The sequence below is a fragment of the Phragmites australis genome, chromosome 16, assembly GCF_958298935.1.
Source record: "Phragmites australis chromosome 16, lpPhrAust1.1, whole genome shotgun sequence".
NCBI classification, from domain to species: Eukaryota; Viridiplantae; Streptophyta; class Magnoliopsida; order Poales; family Poaceae; genus Phragmites; species Phragmites australis.
Window position 1 is genome coordinate 11,556,074 of NC_084936.1, and position 26,696 is coordinate 11,582,769.

The following is a 26,696-nucleotide window of genomic DNA, read 5'->3' on the forward strand; positions in this document are numbered from 1 at the left end:
CACATTTTTATATTCATTTTCAAAACAGCCCTAAGCATGGTAGACAAAGTTCTATTCACAACCTCGGTTTGCCCATCAGTTTGGGGATGACAAGTAGTGGAAAATAAAAGCTTAGTCCCCAACTTAGCCCACAAAGTTCTCCAAAAATGACTAAGAAATTTTGCATCACGATCTGAAACAATGGTATTTGGCACACCATGCAAATGAACAATCTCCCGAAAGAGTAAATCAGCAACATGTGTAGCATCATCACTCTTATGACATGGTATGAAGCGTGGCATCTTAGAAAATCTGTCCACAACAACAAAGACACTATCCCTCCCCTTCTTTGTTCTAGGCAGTTCTAGAACAAAGTCTATAGAAATATCCTCCCATGGTGCACTAGGAACAGGTAGAAGTATATACAAACCGTGAGGATAAAGGCGTGACTTAGCTTTTTGACATGTTGTGCAGCGAGCAACAAACCTCTCCACGTCTCTCCTCATCTTGAGCCCAAAAAAATGACCAGCAAGGATGTCCTCCGTTTTCTTCACACCAAAGTGTCCCATCTGCCCTCCTCCATACGCTTCCTATAATAATAACATACGCACAGAGCTAGCCGAAATGCATAGCTTGTTAGCCCTAAACACAAACCCGTCAGTGAGGACGAATTTGTTCCATGTTTTACCCTCCTTGCAATTCAGCAACACATCTTTGAAATCATCATCATGTGCATATTGTTCTTTAATTGTTTCCAAACCAAATATTTTGAAGTCAAGTTGTGAAAGCATGGTGTAACGCCTAGACAAAGCATCAGCAATGACATTTTCCTTCCCTTTTTTGTGTTTGATGACATAGGGAAAAGACTCAATAAATTCAACCCACTTGGCATGTCTACAGTTCAGTTTTGCTTGACTTCGGATGTGTTTCAAAGACTCATGATCAGAATGTATAACAAGCTCTTTGGGCCATAAATAATGCTGTCATGTTTCCAAAGTTCGAACTAGAGCAAACAATTCCTTATCATAAGTACAATAGTTCAAACTAGGCCTACTCAACTTCTCGCTGAAATATGCTACAGGTTTCCCCTCTTGTAACAACACACCTCCCGAACCAATTCCACTAGCATCACATTCAAGCTCAAAAGTTTTATTGAAATCGGGAAGTTGGAGCAAAGGTGCATGTGTTAACTTATCTTTCAACGTGTTGAAGGCATTTTTGTGTGAATGGCACACCCTTCTTGGTGAGTTTGTGCAGTGGGACTGCAATGGTGCTGAAATCCTTCACAAAATGGTGGTAGAATCCAGCAAGTCCGAGAAAGCTTCTCACTTGTGTGACCGTTGTGGGAACCGGCCAGCTGTGTATGGCTTCAACTTTGGCTTGATCAACTTCAATTCCCTGCGGGGTCACAACATAGACAAGAAAAGAGACTCGATCCATGCAAAAGGTGCACTTCTCAAGGTTACCAAACAAACGTGCATCACGTAGAGCATCGAAAATAGCACGCAAATGATCAAGATGATCCTCTAGTGATCTACTATATATGAGAATATCATCAAAATATACCACCACTAATTTGCTAATGAAGGCGCGTAAAACTTCATTCATTAATCTCATGAAAGTGCTGGGTGCATTAGTGAGACCAAAAGGCATGACTAACCACTCATATAGACCGATTTAGTTTTAAATGCTGTTTTTCATTCATCTCCTAACTTCATGCGAATCTGGTGGTAACCACTACGCAAATCAATTTTAGAGAACACAATTGAGCCACTTAGTTCATCAAGCATATCATCTAGCCTAGGGATAGGGTGACGATATCTGATTGTAATGTTATTAATTGCTCGGCAATCTACACACATGCGCCATGATCCATCTTTCTTTGGAACTAAAAGCACGGGAACAGCACAGGGGCTAAGAGATTCACGCACATAACCTTTGTCAAGCAATTCTTGCACTTGGCGCTGAATTTCTTTAGTTTCTTCCGGGTTAGTCCTGTATGGCGCACGATTGGGCAAGGAGGCCCCGGGAATGAGGTCAATCTGGTGCTCAATCCCTCGAATTGGTGGGAGCCCCGGTGGCACCTCCTTTGGAAAAACATCAGCGTACTCTTGCAAAAGGTTAGTGACAGTAGGAGGCAAAGAAGTAGAGATATCTTCGAGTGGAAACAATGGTTCTTTGCACACCAAAGCATAGCAAACAACAGTGCTAGCATCAATTTCCTCCAAATCAGATTTAGTAGCAATGAAACAAGATCCTTTCAGCTTAATCTCATTCTTATTACCATGAACAGATTTGGTGTTTTTCTTTTTATGTTTCTCAAGTTCAGTTGCCACAATCTGATTTTCACTCTTAGCATTCTCAAGATTTTTCAGTTCGCTAGCTCTAGCAAGCAATTTCATCTTTCAAAATAGCCTCAGGCAACATAGGATGCAACACAAGTTTCTTGCCATTATGCACAAATGAGTACTGATTTGATTTGCCAAAATGCAAGGAATCTTTATCATGTTGCCATGGTCTACCTAACAACATAGAGCATGCTTGCATAGGCACAATATCACAGTCAATATAATCAAGATAAGAACCAATGACAAAGTTAACTCTTACCAACCTACCTTCACCTTGCCGCTGCTGTTGAGCCACTGAATGTAGTAAGGCTGCGGGTGTGGCCGTGTGTCCAATGCAAGCTTCTCCACCATTTCAACACTTGCCAAGTTGTTGCAGCTCCCTCCATCAATGATCACGCGGCAAGAACGCTCCTGGATCACACACTTGGTCTGAAACAAGGTGTGTCGCTGATTTTGTTCAGCCCTCTCCATTTGTGCGCTTAGCACTCGCTGCACTACAAGGCTTTCATAGTGCTCTGCATCTTCGGCCCTAATGTGCTCTGCATCTTGGTGGTGTACATCATCTTCCCCTGCATTGTTAGCTGCAAGCAAAGCAAATGTTTCTTCATCTAAATCACTAGCAAAGGAATACCCACCATCCGCTCGCACGACCAGAACACGTGTGCTTGGGCGATCCTTGTGCACATGACCATAGCCCTTGCAACGTAGGCACTGAATGTCCCTTGTGCGTCCCGATGATGCCACTGAGGACAAACTCTTAGCAGGTGTGGCTGCTGCCCCTCTTGTTGGTTCAGTTGGACATGGTGCAGAATTTGTTGTGGAGGGATGCGGCTTGCTTGAGGAGGATGGTGCAGCTGCATGGGTCGATGTTGCAGCAGCGATGGAAGGCGTCCAAGAGCTAGCACGACTTGCAGGAATGTTAGTTCTCATGCTAGCTCGTCGTCCCTACACTTCTCTTTCAGCGTTGCAAGCAAGATGAAACAAACGAGTGACTGAATTATATTCTTTATAAGCTAAAATGTTCTAAATCTCCCGGTTCAGCCCACCCATAAATCTGGCCATAGGAGCGTCCTCATTCTCCTCTAAACCATTTGCAGCTCTTGATAATACTCTTCTACAGATTTAGTGCCTTGTCTTAGTTGCTGCAATTTATGTACTAAATCATGTGCATGATATGAAGGAACAAATCTGGCCCGCATGACTCTTTCAAGGCTTCCCAAGTTTGTGGAATATTATTTAGGTTCTTACGATGGTACTCACTCCACCAAATAGAAGCGAAATCAGTAAACTCACTAGTGGCAGCCCTAATACGTTTTTCCTCAGGAAATTCATGGCAAGTAAATTTTTGATCAATAGCTAATTCCGAAGTGAGGTATGTGTCAGGATTATACTTTCCATCAAAAGAGGGTATGGTAAACTTGATCTTGCCGAAAGAGTCATCAGCACGTACCTCTCGTCGTGGTCGGTGAGCGCCTGTAACATGGCGGTTGCGGCGTTGTTGCCTGCGTTGATTACCATTTACCTGCGTTGATTACCATTTACCTCTTCATCAAGCTTGGTGTCCGCAGAATATTCTACATCATCCTCCCCCGCGACGCTGCCCACGGTGTTGTGGTTGTTGCTGTTGCGTGGTCCCGAACCATCACGACCATTCTGGTCCATCCTCTCCAATCGATCCATGATACCTGCAAGAGAAATGTTAATCTGAGCCGTCTCCAATTGGCCAAGGCGTTCATTGGTGACCCGAACATCCTCATCAAGGTGTTCAGCATGCACCCTCACTTGGCGTTCAAAGTGTTGTATGATGCCTCTCGTACGCGGTGAATGTTGAGATGTATAATCCGCATCTCCTGGCATGGTTAGTATGCAGCAAAGAATTCACAAGAAATTAAGCCTATCAACTAGTGAAACTAGGTGACATCACTCCATCTCTCCCTCAGACTTGTACAACCAAGTTCTTACATGTTCTTTCTTACCACGCTTTTGCAGATGGTGTTGGTAGCCGGCAAGAACAACAACAAAAAGGTGGCAGCAAGCACATACCTGTGACGTTGTAGATAAATGTGTGGAGCTATAGGTGGCTGTAAGAAAATTCAAGGTACAGCTGGAACCTTTGAACGCCAAGAAAATTTAGAAAGTCATTACATATATACACTTTTTTCTCTCTCTCTCTCTCAAAAGTAAGAATACTCAGTTCTGAACAAAGAGGGAGTGTTTGGTTCGGTGTCTTGGCATGTTTGGACCTGTCCACAAGTTAGAACAACCAAAAGAGTAGCCCAATGGATCTGCTATTTGGGTGGCTGTTCGGACCAATCTGAAAAACTAAGAACGAATAGGTGTTTGCGGTGGCAGCGGAGGTGTATATGGGGGAAAAGATGGCGGCGGTTCTGGTGGTGGTGGTGGTGGTGTTGGAGATGGATCTGGTGGTAACGATGGTGACCAAAACGTGAGCAGAACTCGAAACTCTAATGGATTAGACACTAAGAACCAGCAACTCGACCAATCGATGCAACTGAAAACTCAACAAGCAAGAAATAAGCAGAACAGCAAAGGCTAAAATTTGTTTTTGGGATTTCGGTTCTAACCTATTTTTGGGATTTTTGGACTGTAGTTAAAGTAAAGAATGGGTAAAACTCTCACCGATTAACCTTGCTCTGATTACCACATGATAAGGCAGGTGTTGGTCCTGATCTTTTCGGTGAGAGGGGATAACTCGATTTGGGGTGGTTTCGACGTTGTGCTGCCCGACTACAACGACCAACAGGGGCGCTGCGCCTTAGCGACAGTTACACCGACTCCGATTTGTTGCTGTTCTTGCCGTGCCAAGAACAACCTTGAACCTGCTAGCAAATCGAAGAACAAACAAGAACAAGTTGACAAGTAAACAGTGCACAGACCTTGCCAAGGATGAAATCGATACACATGAAGTTGGGGTTCTGAATCGAGTAAAACAGGTGGTCTAGCCGACACACGCGTTTACAAGGAAGAAGCTGAAGCTATCTTACATCTAAACAAAACCCAACCTTCTTCCTGGTGGCTGCTGGTGCTATTTATACATAGGAGGCAGCCAGGAGGCGTGGGGGGAAAGAAACCCTAACTTAGAATGGGCCCCTAGTGGGCTCTACGGGATACAAGGACCAAGGCACATGGTTGGAGGTCCGAATGTTCTTTCACCGATTCTGAGTAGCTCTGATGGAGTCTGATGCTGGTGTTGGATCTATATGAAAGTAGATGATGAGATCTTTCCAACAAGTGCTCATGGGCCCCAATCACCTTCCGGAGCAGAGAATTATAGACAAATCAAAATGGTGATGCCTGGAGATCCGAACGTGCAGTCTAGACATTTGGTCCGATCAGCTTCTTGTTTACACGAGCATCTAGCCGATGGTTACCTTGGTTACTCTTGTGTCCAGCTGGTTCGTCTCCCAAGTTTCTAAGCATAAGAAAATCATCACAAGGCTTTAGTAGTACCCCATTCGGAGAAGAACTTGTTTGGACAGCAAGGAACGACTTTACCTAATAATTGATTCGGCGTGCTCGAGCTCGAGTCATTGGTCCCTGCTGTGCAATAGGCATGGTTGTATTAATGGATGGGATGTCCTCACCAATGACTCGATGACCATTCATACGGGAGTTGGACGTAGGACTGTTATCCTACGGGAGCTCTGGACCTGGATAATTCCTTATGTTCCTGATTTTCCTTCGAGACACACACGCATGCACCAAAAACATTGATCACACACCTGTTGTCTGATACACCCTGGAAATATTGTCATGGATTAACCCTCGACACAAGATGACCTTTTTTGGGGATAGAAATGTTACAAGCAATGTGAACACATCCAAAAAAAAAAGTAGTGTTGTTGCAACAATATTTAAGTTGTGCGACATTTGCAAACATTGCTTGCAACAAAATACGAACAACACTTTTAACAAATTTTCAAGTTTTTAGCACTTAACCTATTGTTATTGATACATACCCCTTTTTGGCAATATTACTCAATAATTTTGGTTTGTATTAATTGGAAAGTTTTGAATTTTCTGAAATGACATTACAATGCTCGATCTCTTGTGTGTCACTACTTTTCAATTGCAAAATTTCATTCACGCCGTTGCCAACAGCTCCATTAGTTTTCAAGGCAAGCGCACACATACTCTTATGCACACACACTAAACACACCCACGCATGTACCACGCACACGTACACACCAATATATATATATATATATATATATATATATATATATATATATATATAGGAAAACTAGTATGTACTCCTGGGTGTATGTACTCCTACCTCTCATATACCACTTTTACACGTGTGTTATACTTCTTTATCACTTTAAATATACTTCATTAGTAATTATAAGATACTACAATACAAATCCCACGAAATTTTTTATGAAATTCCATGATTTTTATCATAATTTGCGTATATACTTCTTTTATGTATAAAAAAGAGTATATAGCAAAAATAAAAGGCTAACATTGAATTTTTTTTCATACAACTCATATTAGAGTATCTTAGAATTAGTATTAGAATATACTAAAAATGATAAAAGAGTATAAAGTGTTTGTTTAGGTGGTATATTGCATGTGGGAGTACATACTCCTAGGAGTATAGAATAGGTGTCCTATATATATATATATATATATATATATATATATATATATACCTATTCCTACCCCGAATTTAATTCTTGAGGAAAGATGAGCACTGGTTCTAAGTCTGAAACTTGAACTTGGATGGGCAGAATCCACCACCAGAATCCTAAAGATGTCGATGACTTTTGAGTACTTAGAAGTCTTGTTTGTGGTAATCTCCCAATTTAGGGAAAATGAGAATACCCAACATCCTGCATGCAGCCGCTCAGCACCATCATAAGCGAGTGTACAGCAGTAGCATCACGCGCGGATGCCGGCAACGTCTATGATACACACTAGATCGTATTCGTTATTTTTGTGTCAAGGATCTCCAAATCATATAGAGTTTGGGATAAACTAGGACAGGACTGAGGAAGATTTGAGGACAAACAGAGGAAGGGAAAGTGAAACAGAGGAGTCCATGCAGGAGGCCGAAGTCAGGTCACAATTCTGCTTCCATGTGCTGCTGGACGAGGCCTTCTATACAGAGGTTGCCCGTTGCTTAGAAGTAGCGCAGCCCGCCAACCCGCGCTCCACTAATTTAGGCCCATCAATGTTGCGGCCCAAAATGTGTAAGGAGATTTTTTTCCTTTTTTTGACATTTCTGGCTGGGCCGTGAGAGTGTATAGACCATTTTCAGACCAGGTTCGCTTTTTTTCTTTTTTTCTTTTTCTTTTTCTTTTTTTCTAATTCCTGTGATTTTCGTATATCTGCGCTACTTCTAAGCAACGGGCAATAATTATGGAACGCTACCTCGAGATTTTATATGAAATGTTGAAACAATAGATTCAACTTTTTTAAAATGACATTTTAAAAGTTTTGATTCATAATTTTTCAAAACGGATTACAACATTTATCATATACTAGTTTAACATTTTCACATAAAAATATTAAACTAGTACATTCAAAATGTTGAACGAGTACATTTAAAATGTTATATTTAAAAATAAATAATATTCATATTAGATCTTATTTTGTTGTATTAATTCTAGAGAGTGGCGGTTTAAACGGGTTCAAAAATGGATTTATGATTTGAGAGAAAAATGTGTTTTAAGTTTAAGATTCATTTTTAGTTTCCCACCAACCTTCACCATTCGGTTAGTGACACATGTCCTCAACCCGTGAACCAACTTTGCGCCCACACCAACAAGCAATCGCAGCCCTCCGAGATGCATCTCACACATATATAGCCCGACACCGGAGCTTGTTCCACGCGTCCGATGTATAGGATTCCTGTGGGCATCTTTTTTATATATGATTATTTCTTGATTTTGTAAATATGTGTTTGCGTTTAGAAAATTTATAGATCTATCACCCCTATCCAACGGGCCATAAGGTGAATCCAGTTAGGCATAGCAGCTTTTCAAAAGCAAAATGATAGTAATGCCAAACCTGAAGTTTAATTCCCGGTGAGTAAAAGTGTACTATCACCTCTACTAACCATCCATATCAAGATTTGATTCTTGCCCCTTCACTCACTCACTCACTTCTGCTCTGACTCAAAAGATTATTAGATCGTTGATTGACATATGTGTGGTCAGATCTTATGAGTAATCTTAGTGATGATTAGACATCATGATTTACCAACAAATATGTTTCTGAACTACAGTTCTACCGCTTCAAACTTTCATTGTATCAAAGACTTTACGGAACAACTAACCCTAATTAATTAAATATTTAGATCTGGACAATTATCTAACTTTTCCTTTGAATGTAAGCCAATTTTCTAACTTGGCAAATGTTGTATGAATTACAAACTGTATTGTAAGGTCACATGTATAGCACTATTGTTGTGCGCTTCTTTTTGTTACGTACTAAATATATTTTTTGGCAGATATTAAGGTACTTTACATGATATAAAAATTGTAAAATTGACATTTCTTACATGAGTCTGATGTAGTATATATAGTTTCTTTGACAGCCGCAAAAATCGTGATTTAAACTATTGCTTGTGCTGCTTGTTTCATAATTCACTGTTTTATGGTCCAGCCTGTAGCATGAATAGACATAATGGGTTCACTTTGGTTGCTGAGTTTCCAATTAGAGAGTTGCTAATTTTCAATCGAGTGAAAACAAGAGTATATTTCACTTGACAACAGTAACTGTTAGATCTTGCTGATAAAAAACTGATTCACAGATAAATAATATTTTTCTATAGTAAAGATATATACAATTTTCTGTTGCATACCAGTCAAAAATTCCTAACTGAGTACAGATTAAAATACAGATACACGATCAGACGATCAGATAAATAACGTGTTGAGTGAAACAAAACTCTGATTTCAATCGATTGAAACATAGTAGATCCATTTTTTATGGAGCATAGCCCCAGGAGGTAGTGGACCTTCTAGAAATTTATGTAGAACTTCTGGTTCCCACTGTGGACGCATCGTTAGGATCTTAAACATTGATTCCAAATATCAGCTTTAATATTTTTTTACGAACAAGCTTTAATCTTTAGTGTCCATTGTAACATATTTATAAACCTAGTCAAACACCCGCAGAAAAGAACTTGTCAAATTGCAGCATTACAAAGGTATCTTTTGTGACAAATTAACATATATCACATTTTTAATCTTGATATGGATGACTAAAATGCTGAGATTTTGAAAGTCTAACTGCTCGACATGACATTTTTTACTAGAGATAGCACTAGGAACTAAAGTGAAATGAAAACGAATTCCAGGCCTCAAATCAACTCCTATGCCTTTTAAATTGGAAACACTTAATTTTTTTGGAGATGCTTAGTCTTAATTTGGCTTTTATATATTTTCTAACTGCCAAATAACACACTTTATCTAGCGGTGGATCCAACCAAGGGGACCCCCAAGCTCCCCTTTAATTATTGGGCACGGAGGAAAGAAGAAGAAAAGAGGACGAGGAGAAAAAAAAAAGAGAAGATAAGGAGTGAAGGACGAAGAAGAAGATTGGGAGTCTTCTTAGTTCTTGGTTCTAGATTCGTCACTAACTTTATCATCTAAAAAATTAAAATAATTTGGAGTACAGCTTAAAAAAGAGAATAGACAAGTTTTCGCAAACTGTTTGACCTTTATTATACTTTAATATTATCCTAACGCCTCTAGGATCTCTTTCTGCATATGTTTAGCCCTTTTTTCCACCCCCATAGATTAAAACTATTTAACTATTAAGAAAATAATAGAGTCATGTAAATAAGAAAAAGACTAGAAAAATATAGAAAATTAAAATACAACGCAAGATAAACAAACAAAACTCATGAAGCTAGTGCTCACTTTTGTAAAAAAAAAAACAGTCTTCTGAAAAAATATACACCAGTGTAAGAGTGGATAACTTTCAAATCTTACTAGTATTTATGTAATATTGTAATTTTTTTAACATAACAGTTATATTCCAAACTCTGTACCATCCTCTGATTCTTTTTGATGTCCTGGTATGTTTCTCGAACTTATACTTAAATGAAAACTGTATGATTTTATGGTATTTCCTCAATTTTATGCATTATCTATATTTTTCCTTGACAGAGTAGCGAAAATGACCCTAGTAGGTTATGATTGTGATTTTGATGATTAATGATAATATAATTATGGGACTAACATGTTTGTCAAGAATATATATTAGTAGGTCTTATGGATGCAATACATCAAGAAGCCACCGCAGCCGGGACAAAGTTTGATTGAATTGGAAAAAATCCCAGAGAAATTGTTCTCACCTGAAAGTTCGGCGCTGGAAGAATTACACTCACCGGAGCATTATGTCCAGAGGCAGTTTGCCTCATCAGATGATCCGGTGATAAAGAGTGTACACGCCCAAGCAATTCTGTCAGAAGGAGTCAGAGTGAATTGCACTTACCGGAAGGTCCGGTGATCAGAAGTGATATACACCAGAATAATTCTTGCAGAGAAGAATTCAAGCGTAGAAGATCAAAGATCTACTCATCGGATAGTCCGGTGATAAAGTGATGCACACCGAAGGCTTCATCGGAACATTTAACAAAAGATGTGGAAAATCCAGAAAAGGAGAAGTTCAACAGACCGAAATGTCTGGCGATGAAGATAATAAACGTCGGAGCAATTTACATAGAGAGGTTGTTGAATATGAAAAGGCTCAAGTGTACTCATCGAATAGTCCAGTGATGGATTGAAGATTACACCGGATAATCCGGTGTTCAGAAGAACTCTAAATGGAGTTCCAACGGCTAGTTTCTGAGAATATACACACCGGATGGTTCGGTGCTTGTACCTCTGTTAACACCGGATCATCAGGTGTTCACAAAATATATGAGCCATTGGGATAACGCCTAGTCTGTGGGGTTGATGCTATAAATACTTCTCTACTCGTTCATTTGAAGTTGCTGGAGTTCAGAGAAATTCTTGTACAACTAAGAAAATATTCAAGCCATCCAAGAGCATAAAGTGTTCATCCAAGGCAACTAAGCACACCATTAGTGAGTGATTAGTGCTTATAGGCCTAGAGAGAAGAGTTGTTAGGTGCTACAACCTAGAGTGCGGATCAAGGAGTGATCCAAACATGTACCGAGAGGTACGCCGGCACCTTAGAGTCTTGGTGACTCGCTGGTAACTTGTTAACCCTCCGACTTGGTGTGGAGCAGTGGCAAAAGGATTGTGAGGAACGCGGAGGCCCTTGTCTTTGTGACTGAAGCTCCGAAGTGAAGACGACGTACAAGTGACCAGAAGAGAGGTTACTGGTGAGATTTCGCTTTGGTGGCTTAGTAGCTCATCGTGTTTGAGGTCTTATCTTGGTGACTTGGTATCTCAAGAGCCGTGACCGGAAGAGACTTGGCGACCGGGAGTATATCCTTTATCGGGGTCCAACGTGGACTAGGGGTGGTTTGTGTGCCACCGATACCACGGTATAAAAATCTCTCATGCCGAGTTTATCTCTATACCTTATTTATGTTTCCGCATTTACATACTTCCAATTTACCTTTCAATCCTTATGAGCGGTAGAAGTAGACATACTAGATAAGTCTAGAGCATATTTAGATAGAAATTGATATAGGCTTATCTTGTGAAAGTTTTAGAGACAATAATTTTTAAGTATCCTAATTCACCCTCCCCCTCTTAGGACGTCCTCGATTCCTACATTGGTATCAGAGCCACGTTCTCTTCAATTGGGCTTAACCACCTAGAGAACATTCGGGGTTTGGGATGGATATTGGTAGTACTCCACATTTCGATGGCACAAATTTTCCCCGATGGAAAATTCTAATAACATGTTATTTGGATGCAAAAGGTCTAGATGATTAAAAGGTCACCAAAGAGGGGATGAAAGAACGCATCACCAAAGCGGAGAAACAATTTGATGCTTCAGCGAAGAGTATCCTTTTATCATCTTTACATGTTGATGCATTCAATAGAGTATATTCTCTTACCAATGCACATGATATTTGGACTAGTCTCATTGAAATACATGAAAGCACAAAGGATGTGCGTAATGAGAAATATCATGTTCTTGTGACTAAACTTAGCAAGATCAAACAATTTTCCCATGAAAATGCTAATGACATGTACTCACGTATGAATATTCTTATCAATGAGATCAATGAGCTAGGTTTGACAAAGATTTAAGATGCTCAAGTGGTGAGAAGAATACTCCAAACTCTTCTTTCAAAATACAAGTTAATTATTTCCATCATCTACGATAATCATGACATGATCAAGATGACTCCAAGCCAAGTTTTAGGCAAGATCATCGCCCATGAGATGACCATGAACATGGAGGTAGAAGCTCCTACCTTATTCGACACCAAAATTTTTGCTCTCACAAGTAAGAAAGCTCAATGTCAACACATGAAGGTAAGAATGAGGAGACAAGAGCAAGAGTCAAGCTCAAGTGAAGATGATGAAGATTAAAATGAAGAGAGCAATGAAAAGGATGATCAAAGCACATCAAGTGATGAAGAGATTGATCCTAAGATGGTCAAGCTCATGCAACAAGTGGAGAAGAATATCAAGAGGATCAATGACAAGATTGATCATTCAATCTCCTTGAAAGACTTGGTCAAATCAATTGATCATATCAAGAAGAGAAGAAGAAGATCAAGAACAAGAAGAATGCAAGGTGAAGAGCCAAGACATTCGCAAGTATAGGAAGATGGATGAACGACAATAAAGAGTCAAGTTCAAGTGATGAAAGCTTCATCATCCTCCCCTTCAAGAAGAGCTCTTCCTCGAGGTTGTCATCACATAAGTCGTCATCACGCAAGTCTTCTCACAAGTGTCTTATGGAAAAAGGTATGAATAGCGATGTAAGTGATGATGAATCCGATAAGGATTCTACTTCCTATGATGAACCCCTTCATTTGATCAATGAGTAACAAAGAGTCCTTAAGAAACAATCAAAAGACCTTAAGAAATTCAATGCATTTAATGACATTCATGCTACTTTTATTTCTAATTACGAATAATTATTGTGCAAATTCAATTTACTAAATAAAGAGCATGAAGAGCTTAAGGCTAAATTTGAGTGCATTGAATCTCAAACTAAGGTCCCTTTGAAGCAATCTACCTCTCTTTTTAATTACAATTCTAAGGTAGATACTTCTACTTCTTATGATGATTTAATTGATTTATCTAGCTCACCCCTTTGCAATGAAAAATACATTGAGAATGTTATTGTAAAATCATCTAATGAACTCATTGCACAAGAAAATAGTGAGCTTAAGCAAGAAGTGGAGAAGCTCAAGAAGGACTTGGCAAGACTAAAATGTAAGAACCATGTCTAGCCTCCTCAAGATAATCATGCTACCATAGTGAAGAAGCTTACGAAGGGATCCACCGTGACATGCTTCAAGTACCATCAAAAAGGCTAACATATTTTTCAAGAATATATGTTAGTAGGTCTCATGGATGCAATACATCAAAAAGCCATCACAACCGTGACAAAAGTTTGATTGAATTGGAAAAAGTCCCAGAGAAATTGTTCTCACTGGAAGGTCCGATGCTGGAAGAATTGTACTCACCAGAGCATTATGTCTAGAGGTAGTTTTCCTTACCGGATGATCCGATAATAAATAGTGTACACGCCGGAGTAATTCTGTCAGAAGGAGTCACAGTGGATTGCACTCATCAAAAGGTCCGATGATCAGAAGTGATGTACACCAGACTAATTCTTGTAGAGAAGAATCCAAGCACAGAAGATAGAAGATCTACTCACCGGATAGTCCGTGATAAAGTGATGCACACCGAAGGCTTTACCGGAGCATTTAACATAAGGTGTGGAAATCCAAAAAAGTAGAAGTTCAACACACTGGAAGGTTCGACGATGAAGACAATAAACGCCAGAGCAATTTACATAGAGAGACTGTTGAATATGAGAAGGCTCAAATGTACTCATCGAATAGTCCGATAATGAATTGAAGATTACACTGAACAATCCGATATTCAGAAGAACTTTGAGTGGAATTCCAATAGCTAGTTTATAAGAATGTATACATCGAATTGTTAGGAAAAAAGAACTAATTTAGCCCTCCCTCAAAATCAAAAAAAATCCTAGTCTTATCTTACTTAAATTCAAACCAAACAAAAAAATCAAACCTATTTACTTATCCTCTAAGACAAGACTAGACAAAAGAGAGCAAGAAAACCAAACATACCGTTAATAAAGCTCTCTTCTCCTTCGCATAAAAGCGTGACACATATACAAGCTAGTAACGGAAAAATAGAATAACAGATATTTCGAAACGGTGAATAAAAAGGAGATAAGAGCTCAAAGCAATAAGAAAAGAAAAGAGTTCTCAAAAGAAATCTACATGCTTCCGAGAGGCCCACCTGCCATTGAAAAGCAGGTACAGAACAACAGCACTAACACATCCGCACCCTAAAGTAGGCATTCCCCAATTGCCCACCCCAATCCCCAGAGCCGAAAGAAGTCACGAGGAGGCACGCACGCGCCCACCGAACCGCATCCTACGTGAACCAACCCCACCAACACCAACGCCACGCACCCGCCCTGCCAGCTATGCAGGTGCACGAACACCGAGCACACGCAAGAATCGCCCACCCGCGCGCCCCCCTAGACTACCCACCAGATCAAGAACCAGTGGGTCCAACATCTCAGTGATCGAATCCCACGAACGCCGCGTGCATTCGGCGGGCGGCAACTCCGGTCCGTCTCCTCATCACCGTATTCGTTTCGCCTTCGCTCGCCCACCTCCTGCGCCCTTTATAAACTCCGCGTCTCCGCCCCGCGCCGCGGCGCCTCTCCCCTTTTACGGAGTTCGTCTCTCTCTCTCTCCCTGTACAAGAAGCCACCACACATCGCCTCCTCATCCTCTCTCTCTCATCTGGGGACGCATCTCCATCTCCATCTCCGGAGAGAGACCACCGAAGCGGTTGCGTAGGGCGAGGTCGTGTTGGGTGGTGGGTGTTTTCCCATGGCGGCGGTGGGCGTGGAAGAGGATCCGGCGGTCCAGGCCGCGAGGATTCTGCTCAGCCTCCGGCATAGGAGGCTGGTGCGACCGCCTGAGTGGGCTCCGTTGGTGCCAAAGAAGTGGCCGAAAGGGCAGCGGAGTGTGAGGGAAAGGCCGCCGGGCGACTGGAAGGAGGCATGGGCGGCCCTGAAGCTGGGGTACGTAGCCGCCTCCACGGGATCCGGCGCGTGGTCCAGCGGGGAGGACGGGGAGCGCTCGCCGTCGCCGCCGCGCGCGATGGAGAGACCGAGGGTGAGGCCCACCTCCGGTGACGCGCTGATGACGACGCCGGCGCGGCGGCAGGAGACGCCGCTCCACTACGGCGCACCGGCAAGATCCGGTCAGTCGACGAGCGCTGCCGACCGCGCGGCGCGGCCGCGCGACGCGGGCGAGAAGGTGGCGGCGCAGCAGGCGGCGAAGGTGTCCGCCGCCGCGCCGATTAAGGAGCCCATGACGGCGTCGAGCCCCGAGACCCCTCTGGACTTCGGCGTCACGGCCGCCGGATCCAACGCGTCCTCGAGCGGGGACGATGCGGCACGGCCGCCGCCGAAGCGGAGGGCCCCTGGGGCCCGCGGATCTGGAGGCACGTCGAACGGCGACGAGGGTTGCAGCTCGCCGGCGAAGCGGACGCGGGTGGCCGGCGCCGGCGCCGGCGGCAAGGCTGCTGCTGCGGTAGAGGAAAGGGCCATCTCGGTGGTAAGTCCTCCACTTTCCTTTTTCTCCCCATTTTTTGTGCCTTGTTGCTTTCTCTTTCCTCCTTCGGTTGGATGTTTATCTCTTCGCTCTGAAAAATTCGAGTTTTCTTGTGTGCCAATCTTTCCCTGACTTGTGTTTATGTGTGATTTCACTTTCTTTAATTTTCTAAGATATTTTAACCTTTTGCGGACTAGGAGATTAATTCTGTGTTGCTCACTCAAATATGCGAAAAAGTAATTTTTTTTTGTTTGTTGAATCCTCTTGATGTGTCTCTACGCGTGGTGCTGTGTGTTCTTCCCTTTCTCCGGTGATGGGTCGAGACCACTCGCCAGCTCGTTGTAAAATCCTCGAGAAATTCCTTCACCGATCTTTCGGACTGTTTCCCAGTTCCATTTGCTTTCGTAAATCCCTTACCCAAATTCAATTTTTTTTTTGCCTCCTCGATCTTATATGTTGGTGCTTTCGTGATGGTCTCGTTCTCCCTCGTGTGGTCCGCAGTGTAAGGAAAAGGAAAAGAAAGAATTTTTTCCCTCGTCGAGCTGTAGCCGTAGGCGTCAGATTCGTTGCACCACGCGCGGCGGCCGGAGTCATTCGGTTGGGTCCATCCCATCCCATCTCTATCTGTGGCTGCTGTCCGGCTCCTGCTTTATCAATCCAGCCAATTCGTCTTCCAGTTGCCACCACCATCTACACTCAAATTCTGCAGAATCTTTATAGTCCCTTCATCATTCCCGGAATTTCTGGGAATAGGGTGGGCGTGCATTTATTATTTCTAGGGTTTGTTTTTTTAATTTCAGTTCAGCAGATGGACAAGTTCGGTTAAGAAACTTGGTAATACATACGAGTCGTATTTGGTTCAAAAACCTGCCAATATTCGTGTCTAAATTCAGTTAAACTATGGAGTCGCAATCACGTGCATTCGTGCCATGGTGTGCCGTCGCGTCAGAGTCCCCGTAACTGCGTAGCCATGCCACGCGTGGACCCCAGTGTCAGTAATCTAGATGCCACGTGTCGCCCACCTTTTTCCTGCTGTTCTGTACTAGAGAGGAGTCTGATTGACTGATTGAGATTTCTTCTTTTTCTGGGAGGAATTTCCGGGTTTTACTGGTGCTGGAGTTGAAATTGAAGTCTGAGCTTGATACTATGCGTTAGCCGTGCCGATTTCCGTGTAGTCTCCTTTTCTGACTTGCGTTGCAAGATAGGCTGGCTCCCCTGCCTTTTCTTCGAGATTCGCTGCTGTTTACGGTCCGCGTGGGCCCCGTACCTCCTGGCCCACGGCGGAGCCGGTCCACATCGTTGTTGCAACGGCTGCCACGCGAGGGCCCACGTGTCATAGGATTTACGTTTTTTTGGTGTTCTCGTAAATCCTCCGGAGAGCTGCGCGGAAACTAGGGAAACGGAGAAGGTAAAGCTGATCCTTTTGGCAAAAAAGGACTGTCCCTTTTTTTTGAGGGCGAAAAGGATTGTCCCGTTTACGTGGGACCCATCAGCTAGTGGTAGACCGAACTGGAACTGGACGCGCGCGGGATCAGGCAGCCGCGGTGGTCGGCATCGGCTGGCCATTGGATATTATACTCTGGCTGGCGATGGCTGACCGCGTCCGCTCAGGGCCGCGGGCTCGTGCCGGTGATGGGGGGCACGCGGCCCACGTGCATGGCCGCGGCCGCTTTCGTAAGGCCGAATTACCCTTAACCACTCCGTCACTCGTTGCGGTATTTTTTTTATTGGAGTTGCTAATTTTTAATAGAGTTGTTAATTTTCAATTGAGTGGAAATAAAGGATGACAATTGTTAGATGAAGATTTAATGATTGATTGAAAAACTGATTTATAATTGAATAATATTTTTCTACTACTAGAAAAATACACAATTTTCTGTGCTGTCAGATAAAAATTCCTGAAAATAAAAAATAGATGTACGATCGGACCGATCAGATCGGATGGATAATGAGTCGAGGGAAACAAAACTCTAATTTTTTGTTTTTTTATTGGCTCCAAAATGATAATCTTTCTTTTCGAGAGGGTTGCGTTATCTTCTTTTTCTTTTTTTTTCTTTTAGGAATCCAAGGTATTTTTTTTCTTTTATTGTTCCTCGGTGGTTGTATTGTTAGCCTGATTCCTTTGAGAAATATTTTGCGTTTCTTTTATTTAAAAAAACATTTGCAGTTCTCGGTGATGGTGATGGCATGTGCCGTGGCTCGATCGCATTAGCTTAGTTTATTCAGCTGAAAAAGAACTTTTCCGTTGTTCATTTTGCTTTCGAATCACTTCGCTCACGTGCTGTCCTAGTCACTGATTCTCACGCATACTGTTGCTCAGTGGGCATAGCAGGAAGCCAGAAACACTGCTGTAGTGGTTAATTGTTGGTAAATTTGGAGTTCGCAGGATGTCTTTAGCCTGCCTGCCAACTTTACTTTTGCAGCGTTGCTGTTTTTTCCCATCAATTATATTTCTTGTCGCAGTGAAGTACAATAGCCTCACTGCACCTCTGCAAACCGAACCAATCTGGCATGTTTCTATGGTAATCACTAGTGGAAGTTCTTGGGTTGGATTTGTGTACTTCTCTTGCAATACGTTGTTGTTACTTGTGTTCACGCGTATGCTTCAACAGCTCATATACTCCCAAGATCAAATGAATACCGTCATTTCTTTTCCCGCTGCTTCCCCTGATTTGGAATCCGTTGAGTAGTTTGTCGTCGTGTTCCTTACTGAAAACATCTTCGCTTGTTTTTGTGCAGGAGCCAAATGTGCAGAGCGAACCATCCACAAACGGCCACGAGTGCGTAAAGTTCCAGTTCGACCTCAACATTCCGTGGACGGATGACTGCCCCGACATCTGTTGAACAAGGCGAGATGCTTTGCTGACGAAGAGTTCGTGCTCAGGGAAATAAACCCTACTCTGTACATAGAGGGCAAGCCAGTAGAGGAGTTGCTAAGGAGAGCAGCTAGCCTTCCTAGAAGATGATGATGAGACTTAGGAGCCCCGACATCTGTTGAACAAGGCGAGGTGCTTTGCTGACGAAGAGTTCGTGCTCAGGGAAATAAACCCTACTCTGTACATAGAGGGCAAGCCAGTAGAGGAATTGCTAAGGAGAGCAGCTAGCCTTCCTAGAAGATGATGATGAGACTTAGGAGGAGGTATCATTGGATTTGTCAGGTTAATTTAGTCATCTTTGTTCATTATATTATTGCACTTCCCTTGTGCGCCGAGCATTAGGCTCTCGCTCGATGCCCTCTTCTGATGTTCTGCTGCTTCTGTCCATCAGATGTGTTGAATCTGAATTCTTCTCATGCGGAACTGATACGGTGCAGGAACAATAATACATACCTTAGTTCTTCTGTTTCATTTTTCATCTCCGTGACATGCTTTGTCTGGTTCTCATGTGTGAATAATCGACGCTTCTCGGCTTAATTAAAAGAGATACATCTCGTTTCAGAACCAGTTGCTTTTTTTAAAAAAAAATGGTTTGGGTGCATATGCGATGCTGTGCTGGTAACATGAGCTCAACTTTTCCATTGTAAAGACGTCAGCCAAGTAGCGGATTAGTTGCTTCGTTGGCTTTGTGCTTGGTTTGAACCTTTTTCTCATGATGATGATAGTTGGTTAGTCTTCGCAGCTTTGTACTGCGTACAGGCAAACTCTGGTTTCCAGGTGGCCCAGAACTTCAGATTTATATAGAACAAGCGTCATACTGCCGGTTTATTTGTATGCAAAGAAAGTGGCGGTGCTGTGCATGCGACGGTCTGTAGTATGCAAGACAGCATGTGAGAAACTGCTGTGCTCCGGGCAAACGACAAGGTGACCTTAGTTTCCCAAAGTTTTCCTCTGCTCACATCTGCACCCAAACAAATCAGAGTGACCTGCATGGCATTGAGCACATAATGAAGGGCGAAGGAAAACAAACTCATGGCACAAAAGACAACTTAGGAAAACTTAAGAAAACAAACTCATGCAGACGAAAGGTTAAGGGGAAAAAACCATGGTTGTTAATCCTCAAACTTGACCTAATAGTCAAGGAAGGAGGCATTTGATAGACAGTCAAGAGGATCAGTTCGCTAACCACTGTCCCAACCTGGCACATATTACAAAGGAGGCATTTGATAGACAGTTTGAAAATGACTTGAATAACAGTAAGTCCTAGTTTTTAACGAACTCAGGGTTGGCACCACTGTAACACCCTGTAGAGAAATTAACAGTACCAGTTAAAGCAAACAGGAAACGGAACAAGGAGCATAGTTTTCGTGATGTAAAGTATAATTCTGGAGGAAAATCCGCTAACTTCAGAGCAATGATCACCTCAGAAGGTCAGCATTGCAATATTTACAATGCGTGCAGTAGCCACAAAGCTTGTTACCTACAAAGAGAATTCTAGATGAGACCAGTAGCATGCAAAACAGTATTGAGGGAGAGAGGGAGTTCACCTTTATACAAAGCCTTGATATCCTGGCGCATTCCTTTACTATCCAATAATTCATCTCCATAGTCATCAATATCAATGTGATCCAGTTTCAAATCTTCTGTAGTGCAGTGCTCAGTCCATTCAAACCATAGCTTCGGTATGACTTCTTTCTTGAATGCAGTTTCATGGAACTTCCCTCTGGAGATTCAGCAGCTACAAGCCTGTATACAAACACTTTCTTCAGTTGTCCAGGCCTGAATGCACGCCCGATTGCTTGACGGGTAACAGATGGGTTCAGGTGAACATCTAGGATGACAACTCTTGATGCGCCCACAAGGGAGATGCCCTTACCACATGCCTTGATAGAACCGAATAGAACCTTTGCATCAGCAGAGTTGTGAAATTGATCCATTGCCAATTCTCTGTCTTCTGGACTAGTATCACCAGAGATCACAAAAATCTCATTCCCTACATGCCAGCCCTTCATTTTAACCAGCAGCCTTTCCAAAAATTTCATGGGAATTATATATTGACTAAAAGCAAGTAATTTCTCTCCTGCAGAATTAGCAAGTGACAGGATATTCATGAAAAATCTGGCCTTCACCCCATCTCGCACATTGACAGAATCAATCATACTATCTACTGACTTATTTGTCAAGCTGTTAGTTCTATCCTCAGCATTAACTTCTGAAATTTCTGAAAGACAAGGACGAATGTACAGTGCAGTCTCTACTGCACTTCTTTTGAACTCTCATACGCTCCTAACTTGTGGACAATGTTTTTCTGTTTGGGAGTGAGTTTCAAGAACACGCTGAAGTCTACTAAGCCAGGCAGTTCATCTAAGATATCACCCTTATAGTAGTGAAGCACATCCTTCGTTAGTTCTCTAAGACCTCTAATAACATGAGCTTTTCTCTTGAAGTTGTCATCATTCAACAAGGTTTCTTCGATTGACTCAGTGCCGTCAGCAATCCCTTTTGCACTCTACCTGATATTGCTACTTACTTGACTCATTATACGTCTAACAATAGGACGAGATGACTCCATCTTGAGAAACTTTGGGCGAACAAGATTCAAGATGTTAAACACTTCATCAACGTGATTTTGGAAAAGGTACCTGAAAGGACCACTTTGCGTGGTGTTTCTACTCTCTTCAGTGTTTCTATTACATCAGTCTCCCGATTTCTAGGTGTATGACCCTCGTCAAATATCAGCAGGTTGGGGACCTTAAGCAGCCTGTCCCGACAAGCAGCTGCGACGCTGCCACCCCCGTCACCAGAGATGATTGTTGAGAACTGCTTGTATCCAAGAAACAGTATACTCATCTTGTCTTCCCATGATTTGAGGACTTCCAATTGCTCTACTCTTTTGTCAGCCTTAACAGAATAAAAATCATACAATGGTATATTCCTGCACTTGCCACTGTTGAACTTCCTTCCTCCATGTACCTAATATGCCCTTGGGAAGCACAAGGGGCCTTGCAGATGGATACCTTGCCAGGAAGCTCTGGATGAAACTTATAAGCATAAATGTTTTCCCCGAACCAGGGGCATGAGCAAGAATGCAACCTCCAGGCTTGTCTGTGACCAAATTCTTAACCAAGAAATTGAATCCTTCCAACTGATGAGCTCTCATTTGCTTAGCATGCTTTGGATCAATAGCAATATCTGCAACTACGAAATCTCTGGACAGCTTAACAGGACCATAGTCTACCTCATCAGCATCCATTGAATGTCCTTCATAGAAATTTGTTCTTCCTCTTGAAGCCTGAAATGAGGTAAACATTAAGATCACTTGATTTTCCCATCATATTCTCTTCTGTGCAAATTTACACATTTGAATTTCATGGTTATAATGAAGCATTGACAACAGTTAATGCAAATGCTCCATATTTGTTACTGAGCCCATACTTGACAATAAAACTGTACCAGTGATAAAAGGACAATTGCTAAAACGCACACAGTAATAACAAAAAATCAAAGGAGATAACTAAAAAAACGCCTCAAGTATTTCGGGAAAAACCACAGTCCCTCCTGTAGTTTCAGGCTTTGCAAAATGCACTAAGTTCAAGGAAAATCTTCAAGAAAACATTTGTCTGAAAATAGTTCAAGAAACTATTACTAATGTGTGAGAATTTTGTCAGTGATTTTATACAGTTTACATAAGTTGGTATTGTCGACAACAAATATGTTTTGACAAATTCTCCTTCATGTGACGTCCGTTTTCATTTCACAACTTGTTGCAGGACCAATGCAAAGAGTATAAGAACTAGTCCATATCAAGTGGAACAAGCAGATAAGCTAACAGCACAGGTGTCCAAAAGATGAAACTGTAAGGGACATGTAGCGGGACTGGTGTCAAGATTTATCTAGCAGGTCTTTCGCTAAAAAGCTCCAACTCAGTGTTTGTGCTCAGAATTTTCCCAAAGTGAAACCTACATTGCATGCACATAACAAGTATGTAGCTAAATGAACATGGAGCTACAAAAGCCTCGCATATCTTAAATAATGAAGAAGAAAGTCACCATCAAGAGGCAAAAGTCAAATATCGTTTCCGTATCTCAATTGCCAAAAGGTTTTGCTCAAACAATTATCTTGTACTCGAGGCAATCTATACACAGCATCATTCATACATAACATAAGGTATTACTCCACGCTTAAACTAATCTAGGGTTGGAGTCGCTGAGTATCTCCAAAGTTAAGATCTTGGTACTTGCATCGAGTTGTGTAGGCGTTGATCTGTTATGAGTTGCAAGTTATACTTCCGAGGGTTTGGGTCCTTGCCTTATAAACGGGTCCTGACACCATCATAGTCGATAGGGAGTCCATCTTGTCAGTCAAGGCAAGACAGTTGAATTTAGCTTAGATATTAGTCGTGCTTAAGTCGGTTAACCCGATCAAAACCTTCATTAGGTATTCATGATCTCCGAGTATATCAGGTCCAGTAGATTCGGATCCGTAATATCCGGAGGTATCCATCAGGTATATGGTATACCCTATCCGTGTATAGCATACTTCTTATATGTATATATCTCATAGTTAGATGTTCAACACATTTCAACGCAACTTTTGTCCATCTCTATTGGATTCTCTCAGGATTTTTTGCTTCCATGGTTTGTTCACATGGTTGGCTTGGACTTACATTGTGAAATAAAGTATATTTCTTGCAAGAAGCAACCAGGCTAAATATACTACTACGAAAATGCTTTGTGCAAAGCAGTGTGCATTCTTCAAAATAAACAATACAGCATGTATTCACAAGCAAAACTAGCAATCAACTGGAAAAAGAACCAAAGATTTTCGAATGCTGCTGCCAACAGAAATCAAATTCTGCGGTTGACACTCGTACCTTTGTGCTTTCAACAGACAATGCGAAATCTTTCGAGTAATCCTCAAGACCATCACTTTTGTTTATTGGTTTCTCCTCTTCCTCAAAATGCATGTCGGTTACTGATGAAATACCAATTTGTTGTAAATCCAATGAGAAATCAGCTGCTGTTGGATCTGGATCACCTTTTCTTTTTCTTTGTCTAGGGAGAGTCGCAGCATCTCCATTGACATGCAAGCTGGGGTCTGATCTCCTTCGTTTTTTCTCCATAGGAAGCGGGAGAAAACTTGTGTTTCTGCTCTCTTCTCCACGATGCTATCTGCCTAGATTGAGAAAACAAGAGTTAGAGTTGGAATACAAAGTCTTTGAGCTTGCTACAGGTAGTATAACAAGGAACAAGAATACAGATTTGAAACTTGATTATTCACTTGAAGAACTGCAAGCGAACGGTACATACCATCTTGCATACGCGCCTCCTCAGGCCTTTTCTGCAAGACAACTCTCTCAAACTGAATAGATGGTTGCCAGCTTGTTTGCAAAGGAAATTGATTAAATAAAGCTGAACTTTGACCGTATGGAATAATTTGCGTGTTTTTGTCTCCTTCAGCAAGCTGGTTTCATTTGCTTGGTCCCTCCCCTCCCATTGGAGGCCACCCATTTCGTGAAACTACCAGCCAATTCAGATGTTGTCAGCTGTTTGTTTATCTCAGGTGCCAACTTTTTGTATCCTGCAATATTTCCATCCTCATCGTCTGAATCAAGAACTATTATGTCTGTCCTATCTTTTTGTTTTGTTTGCTCCATAGAACAATTGGTCATTTTGCCATCGGTCATTTTGTCAGTTATCACAGAATTTTCAGCGGGACGTTGCAGACTAGAAAGGAAATCGATCAATTGGACCTTGCGAAGACGAATCTTTTCCCAATCCTTGCTAGCACAGCTGTATCCCCAACTGTGAATCCTATTTGCAACAGGCAGTGCAAGACCACTGCCGTTGGGGTCAGAAGATATCTTTTGCCTGCGGTAATACATGCCTACAAAAAAACAGAAGGCTGGTTACAAATTGCAGGAGAGAAAGACCAAGAAAATTTATCGACCATGGAAGTAGCAATCTTGTTCATCTATATTTCCATGAAAAGCTTCAACTGATTTTCTATAGTCACGAGAAAAACATAGGCATATAATTATAAATACAATGCATTGTTCCTTTTTAAAATTCTAGCCGTGTGAATGTATCTAACAGAAGTTAATAGGAAAAACTCAACTTCTCTAGTTAACAAATGTTAACCTCGATGTAAAGGCCATTGAGAAAAAAAAAGGAAATGTAGAAGGAAAATTATAACTAAAAAAGCAAAAGGTTCCACTTAGAGAAGAGGAAAAGTAATTTTTTAGGACATCTTAAATACAGGGAACAGCACAAAGTCAGCCAATCCATTGCCAATGTAGCAAGATGAGTAACCAACGAACAAACAAGCAATATTAATTGTCAATTGTAGGTGATTATTTTTAACTTAGTCTTGCCATGGAGATTTGCATTTTGTTTGATACATGAAATTCAATACTGCGTCTGATTCCAAATGTATACCCATATAAACTTATGCACACGATTCAAGGTAGTTGACGAAATAACTTTGCTGCCCCTCAATCATTAGTATAATTAATGGTAAAAAAATAGCCCAAATGTCATAGGAGTGGAAAGAGCAAGAATGGGAGACTAGCATTTATGCAAGACTATAATGGGAAGAATAGAAGAAAAAGTGCCAGAAAAAAATCATAACCGGACTAAGGGCCTGTTTGTTTTAGCTTTGGATTCTGAAAAGTTGCTTTTAAAAGCTGAAGCTAAAACAAACAATTAGATTGTACAATCCGCTTTTTAAAATCTGGTCCTCTTTTCTGTCACAATCTACAATCTGTGTCTAACCAGCTTTTTACGGATTGTGATTTTAGAAAAAAATAAAAATACCCACACAAGCAGCATGAAATTACCCACCATTGCCATTATGTTCCCGAAACGTTTTCTTTCCACCTTCTATTCCAATCTCACGTCGGCTCCCCTCTCTCTCCCGATCTCACATCGTCAGCCGGATCCCTCCTGCCGGCCACCGCCCGTCTGCCGGAGCCTGTACTTCAACCGCCTGTCCTGTCCAGGTCGCTCCAGCCGGCGTCCGCGAGCGGACTGCCCGTCCTCCAGCCGGCGCTCGCGAGCGGACCGCCCGTCCTCCAGCCGGCGCTTGCGAGCCAGATAGTTGCACATTAGCTCGTTGTCATCTCATTTACTACATTGTCACAATTGTCGCTAATAGTACATATTGTTTCAGGAAAATACTATCTTGTTGACTCGGGCTATCCCAATCGAGTGGGTTTTCTTGCTCCATACAAAGGGGAGAAGTATCATTTACCGGAATTTCGACAGGGCCTACGTCCTAGTGGTAAAAAGGAAATATTTAACCATCTACATTCATCTCTGCGTAATGTGATCGAATGATCATTTGGTGTTTTGAAGATGAAATGGAGAATATTATTGGACTTGCCGAGTTATCCTATGGTTAAGCAAACAAAAATAATTATTGCATGCATGGCGCTTCACAACTTCATTCGAGATAGTGCTTTGAGAGATGAAGACTTTGACATGTGTGATCAAGATGAAAACTATATTCCAAATGTCGGCCAACAATCTTCTTCTCAAGGAGGTGGAAGCAATGCATTAGGAGATGAAGATGGAGACATGAATGCATTTCGTGATAATATTGCTAATGCTTTGTTTTCTATGAGAGGGTAGATTGATGATCCGTGTTGTAATAATTGCTACTTTATATGGTTTTTATTACTTTTGTTTTTATTTACAAGCTCAAAGGGACTCCGCCAATGATATGATCTCAACGTGCATGCATGAC

At 41.8% G+C, this 26,696-nt stretch overlaps 1 protein-coding gene and 1 pseudogene across 1 annotated transcript; one reads left to right on the plus strand and one right to left on the minus strand.

Moving 5' to 3' along the window:
- The first annotated feature begins 15,149 nt into the window (after positions 1–15,149).
- On the plus strand, positions 15,150–19,421 carry LOC133895431 (uncharacterized). The gene is made up of 2 exons (XM_062335737.1): positions 15,150–16,077; positions 18,814–19,421. The coding sequence occupies exons 1-2, from the start codon at positions 15,346–15,348 to the stop codon at positions 18,916–18,918; spliced, it is 837 nt and encodes a 278-aa protein (XP_062191721.1). The 5' UTR covers positions 15,150–15,345; the 3' UTR covers positions 18,919–19,421.
- An 808-nt stretch (positions 19,422–20,229) lies between these two features.
- Positions 20,230–24,834, minus strand: LOC133895056 (protein CHROMATIN REMODELING 35-like; annotated as a pseudogene).
- Positions 24,835–26,696: the final 1,862 nt, after the last annotated feature.